The sequence below is a fragment of the Sabethes cyaneus genome, chromosome 3 (assembly GCF_943734655.1).
Source record: "Sabethes cyaneus chromosome 3, idSabCyanKW18_F2, whole genome shotgun sequence".
In the NCBI taxonomy this organism is placed as follows: Eukaryota; Metazoa; Arthropoda; class Insecta; order Diptera; family Culicidae; genus Sabethes; species Sabethes cyaneus.
Genome location: NC_071355.1, coordinates 37,175,439 through 37,181,502, shown reverse-complemented (window position 1 = coordinate 37,181,502; position 6,064 = coordinate 37,175,439). Strand labels below are relative to the sequence as shown.

The 6,064-nt window shown below is 42.5% G+C and overlaps 1 protein-coding gene across 1 annotated transcript; it reads left to right on the top strand.

Moving 5' to 3' along the window:
• The first annotated feature begins 963 nt into the window (after positions 1–963).
• LOC128739470 (zinc finger protein 62 homolog) lies at positions 964–5,640 on the top strand. The gene is made up of 3 exons (XM_053834965.1): positions 964–1,050; positions 1,115–1,901; positions 4,502–5,640. Exons 2-3 carry the CDS (start codon positions 1,124–1,126, stop codon positions 5,638–5,640), a joined length of 1,917 nt encoding a protein of 638 aa, XP_053690940.1. The 5' UTR covers positions 964–1,050; positions 1,115–1,123.
• The last annotated feature ends 424 nt before the right edge of the window (positions 5,641–6,064 follow it).

Genomic DNA, 6,064 nt, shown 5'->3' with positions numbered 1-6,064 from the left:
AGCAGTGATAGAAATGCGGGGCACGATTTTAAATTAATCCAGTCAATTTATCTGTTTTGTCGACGACGTGGATGCTGTCAGCAAAACATTTGAGGAAGCGGAAGATCAGTACACCAGACTAAACGCGAAGCAGAGAAGATTTGGTTGAAGATAAATACGTCTAAAACTTCATAATATACTTCATATGCTAGCGGCGGGACCGAGTACGACAGTGCATGCTTAAGGCCCGCACAGAATTAGTACTTTGTGGTAGCGTTTGCGTAGATCTGACAGATAATCTGTCAAATTGTATGGAAGAACTGTCAGATTAACGCAAACGCAACCGTAAAGTAACAATTCTGCGCGGGCCTTTAGGCAGAACCCTGGTAATCGACGGGGATGAGTATAAGGTAGTGAACGAGTTCGTATACCTTGACTCAACTTATTGCAGATTGCAAGAAAAATCCTCACATTGCGGTTATCTTGACAGCTGAACCAAACCACCAGAAGATAACTGCATGATTTATTATAGTATTTAGGTATTTAAAAATTTACCAAATCAATTATTTTCCACCACAAACACGTTACAAAACGGATATTTTGTCGAACCACAAACCAAAAAACCTAAATTTTAATTTTGCAGTTGTCTCGCGTTACCACCGCCGCAGCAGGAGGATTTATTATAAGCGCCGCAATACTGTCAACAGTTAGAACAATACGTGCCGTGAGATTCAAAGGTGCATTATCAACGGAAGTCGGGCCTACTACGGACTCCACAAACACTTGCGGTCGAACAATCTGAGTCTCCGTACAAAGGGCACACTGTACAAAATGCTTATTAGACCGTTTGTCGGAGTCAATATCGACTGATTCAACCGACGGAAATCGACCAAACGTAAGCAAAATAGAAGGATTTTTTACTGGGGAGTATAAACAAATAAAGCAAATAAATAAAAGTATAACCATTCAGCAACCTGTCACCAAAGCTTGTTTGAGCACCAAAGCTGAAATTTGAAGCCGTCTTCTAGACGGCGTCTTGCCTGTAACAGAAACGTAATCCAATAAACTGCGGTAAATACCTAATTATCCGTTTACATTAATTTACTATGGCTAATCACAAATCATTGACTTTCAGTCATTCAAAATGGAACACCAGGAAGATATCTCACAGCTAGCTGATGACGAAGAAATTAATCAAAAACCTCTTCTTGGAACTACTAGTTTACCCACATCCTCCGAAAACGCAGAAGACCCACTATTCAAATGCACTGCTTGCGACAAAGGATTCACCAAAAAAAAATATTTAATGCGGCACACTAACGTCGTCCACAGTGACAAACGGCAGCCGCAGGTTTGCGATATCTGTGGGAAGGAATTCATGGGATCGGGCTCAGTACAACAACACAAGCTGACACACAAAGGCGAACGTTTACACAAGTGTGAAACGTGCGGCAAATGTTTCAACGATAAAAGAACGCTAGCAAACCACAAGCTAACTCATACGGATGACCAGCCACATAAATGTGATATATGCGGCAAAGGATTCTATCACAGTAGCTTTCTGGACAACCACCGCCGAATACACACCGGTGAACGGCCCATCAAATGTGGAATCTGTGGCGAAACGTTTAAGCAACGCGGTCACCTACGATGTCACATGAATGTCCATAGCAGTGAAAAACCTTTTGTATGTCCAGTATGCGGAAAAGATTTTCGCGCTAAATACAACATGGAAATTCACCAGCGGAAGCACTCGGATGAGCGGCCATTCAAATGTGAAATATGTGGCAAAGGTTATGTTCTAATGGATCGCTTATCGCGACACCTAAGGACCCATGTTCAGGAAAGACCTCACCAGTGCGACATCTGCGGGAGTGGCTTTAGGGAACGAACTCAACTGAATCGACACGAGAGGCTTCACCGTCGCTGCTAAACAACCTCCGGGCATCTACTATGTTTCCTGAAACGGCCACAAAATGAGGTGGCGCTACAGGCGTGAACACGGCAGTGAAGTGATGCGATCAAGCCAACAAAACAATCACGTAGAAGTGAAGAATTTTACATGAATCTCAATAACAAATCATCGATAAAAATAATTTACTTTCAACTAACAGAAAACGTCGCCTTTAGGACAAGAAATAAATGATAAAGCAGCAAAAATCACGTGTGGCGCTGCAGAAATATCGTGTGAATCGTTCTTTTACACGCACCCAGCTATGTTGGCTTCACCTATTTTGTTCGCAAACGTCAAAGTTGCCACCGGGGTGCTGCTAAAGGCTTGCCTTTCCCAATACACTGGAAAATATTGCCTGTTATTAAGCTCAACTATTTACAAAATATATTCCTATATCCTATTCATCTTATTTGCCCTGGTCATCACCTTCTAGCTTAACGGGACTTGTTATTTCCTTCACTTCGTCATCTTTTGACTCTATTTCTTTGGTGTCAGTCTTTTCAGCTGCATCTCGGTGGTATTTCCACTGATACGATAAACTGCTTCAGCGAAAGAACTCGGCTGCACAGAGATCGCACTTATAGGGACGTTTCCGGCATGAACACGCTTGTGATGCGTTTAGTCGGTACTGCAGGAAAATTCCTGCCCGCAGATTTCGCATTTATGTGGACATTCTCCGGTATACAATCGCCTGCGCTCTTGCTCTACCAGGTGCGTATTCCGGAGGAAGTCACGGCCACAGATGTTGCACTTAAACAGTCGCTCGCCGGTGTGCGTGCGCATGTGTTACGTTAGGTGGCTTGTCTTGCGGAACTCTTTAGCGCAGATTTCGCATTTATTTACGAGGCCGTTCGTTGAAATGACTTCGCCTGTGATGCGTAAGTTTGTTGCTTCTAATGAACCGATTGCCACAGATATCGCAACGGAATGGTCGATCGGATGCATGGATTCTCATGTGGTACATTAAATCGTACTGTTGATTGAAGTCCTTGCTGCAGATGTCACACTGGAATGTGGATGCGGATGTTTCTGGACTTAGTTGATTTACGTCTTGATCGACGGCAGGTGGGGGTTCCTTTTTGATTTGCCCGATAGGAATCATACTGGCCATTGACTCTTGCTCAGCAGGTATATGTATCATATACTGACATCCTTGGACGGTTCGTTTCCCAACATTCCCTACATTGTGTGCCCGCCTTGGTTTGCTGCAAAGCTCTCTGCGACTTTAGACAACGTCGCCTAAATCGAACCGCAACCGTTAAATCGCTGAAACAACTTTTACATATACTTTTAGGGTATTCGTCGTTTTCTAGAACCTTAAACCGAATTTATAAAATTCGAAAGACAAACCCATTTCCAAACTCCGACAAACGTCGCCACCAAATCGTTGATCTTAACCCTCTCTGTCCCATGGTAGCACAGGTGCTCCATGACTTCCGATACTAAAATCGACCGATAAAATATTTGAGGCATTCAAATAAGGATATTTTGGTTTTGTAACGTAGTAATAACATTGTTTTACAAGGTGTATAGTAGCGTTTGACGAATTGTTAATTCGTTAATTAATAGCTTCTACACATGATCAAAAACTGTAAACCACCAAAACACCCCTGGGACAGAGAGGGTTAATACTGAACTCTTTAATCGTCTCAAACACACTCATCATACCGAAGTAAGGTACGGTATTAGGCAGCACCGGCAACGGTCATTCGTAACAGATGTCTCGGACATATTAACTGTTGAATATAATTATGTTTGTTTTTCCTAAAATTTTGAGGAATAAACCTTCAAATTCAGTATGAGCTGCATTTTTTTTCTACTAATACGTTGTTCACTTCGACGTTTTGTTGACCAATAAAACTTGGAAAATTTGACAAATGGGATAGATAATATTGATAACCATCACAAAAAGTGCCAAAAAGACGAATTCACATACACTCTACTATCAACGTACCTAACATTAACGTAAAAATCTCATGGAAAGATAACACTGCTTTCAATAAAACTTTAATTTGAAACTCAAACCATACTTTTTTTTACGAAAATGCAAGGGAATTATCTAGCATCTATCAGTCCAGCAAAATTATTATCAAGCGAATGTTTTTTACAAAAAAATTTATGAGAGGTAGAAAACTCTAAAGAGAAGTTGGCAAACTATTTTCTAGCTCTTATATAATAGGTAGATGCTATCAAAAATCTTTTGAAAAATATTCAGCATATTGGTCGAACTCGAGTGCTATTCTACTCAAAAGTGAATAAAATAAAACGGGAGTGTAAAATTATAGTCTCCGTCCGCTGTCCCACCCTCCACCCAGTCCCAGACGTTTATTTATGTGCGGTGTTTGTTGATAAATTTGCTTGTAGAGATTAGTATTAATATTAAGAAAATATAACAGATATGGGTAAGCAATGAATAATTTTATGAAGATATTTACTAGACAAATATGGATTTTATTTGCAAATGTCCGAGAATAGTTTAAACAGTTTCTCGTTTATAGTCGTCAATCGAACTATACTGAAAGTACCATTTTTTTTTTCAAATATCAATAAATATTGTTACATTGGCAGATGAAATAAGCGAGCAAATGGTGGTGATTACGCCCAAACTTGAGAGCACTCCAGAGGAGGACCCATTGTATATACCATTGCATGCACTCAAACAGGAGGAAAATGAAGTCGCTACTTTTTCCTACAACTTGAATCCCTATGATGTAAAGCCCTTCAATGAACACGGTGCAGTCAACACTTCTGAGCTGCCGGTCAAAATACCACCGATCACAATCCCTCCGCATCTTCTGCCTGATGATGAAAGCTTCCCAGAGGGTACTAACCAGGACAGCCCCGAACAGGAAACAAGTAACAAACAAAACCCAGCGAAGTTAAACAAACCAAAGGAATGTAATATATGTGGCAGACGATTTCAAAACAACATGACGCTAGGGTTTCATAAACTAAAACACACCAACGAGAAGAAACACGAGTGTGAAACTTGTGGCAGAAAGTTTTTCACAAGGCACGAGTTAACGGTTCACCTACGGTGTCACACCGGTGAACGACCTCACGTTTGTGGCACTTGTGGCAAAGGATTTACCCAAAATTGTCACCTGATTGCCCACGTGCGCAGCCACACCGGAGAAAGACCGTACAAATGTGATGTTTGTGACAAGCAATTTATGCTGAAAACACACCTCAAGCAGCATAGTCGGGGACACACGGGAGAAAAACCACACAAATGCGACATTTGTGGCAAAGAGTATGGTCGAATGAACGACTTGATGAAGCACCGCCGGGGACACACGGGAGAGAAACCATTCAACTGTGATGTGTGCGGCAAATCATTCACGGGAAGTAATTATCTAGCCCGGCACAAGCGAACGCACAGCGGTGAGAAGCCGTTCCGCTGCGATCTGTGCGATAAGCAATTTCTAACCCTTCGGCAGATGACCAGTCACCGGGTACGGCACACCGACGAGCGACGCTATCGGTGCGAGATTTGCGATAAACATTTTTTCACCGCCCACGAGGTGACGCTTCACATGCGTTCGCACACGGGCGAGAGACCGCACAAGTGCGATTTGTGCGGTAAAGATTTCGCTCAGGGCAGTCATCTGAGGGCCCATCGACTGACTCATGACGGCCGGCGGAGTAAGAAGGTTCAACCGCCACCGGTGCCAGTGTTTGATGTTACGGCAGAGATACCTGATTGAATAAAAACACTGGCTGAAGAATAATTACTACTTAGTAGGTTTGTCTAATGCTGAAAGTCCCTTTGTGAACTAAAACTGGTTGTGCCACAGTGGGTTTTACGTCGTTCCGTTTATAACACAACTTGTTAGACAAAATTCATCATTCAATTTTTGTCGAGTTGTCGAATTGGTTAAATGTCCGGTCACAGCACCAGTAAATGTTCTTCTTCTATTAGGTGGCTCTTGCCGTATCAAGAATTCTTTTCCGCTGTACTTGGTCTTGGTTCACTCGGCGCCAATTCGTGGGTCGCGACACACGCAAGTTCGCTTCAACCTGGACAAGCCACCTAGCACATTGGGCCCCTGTATTCCTGGTGCCGGTGGGATTCTCGAAGAAGACAGATATCGCTGCATGGTCGCCCAGCATCCTTGCGACGTGGCATAT

Coding starts and splice junctions, on each gene's coding strand:
- LOC128739470 (XM_053834965.1), top strand. CDS start 1,124: ATGGAACACCAGGAAGATATCTCACAGCTAGCTGATGACGAAGAAATT. Junction 1,902..4,501: donor TCGACACGAGAGGCTTCACC/GTCGCTGCTAAA, acceptor TTACATTGGCAG/ATGAAATAAGCGAGCAAATG.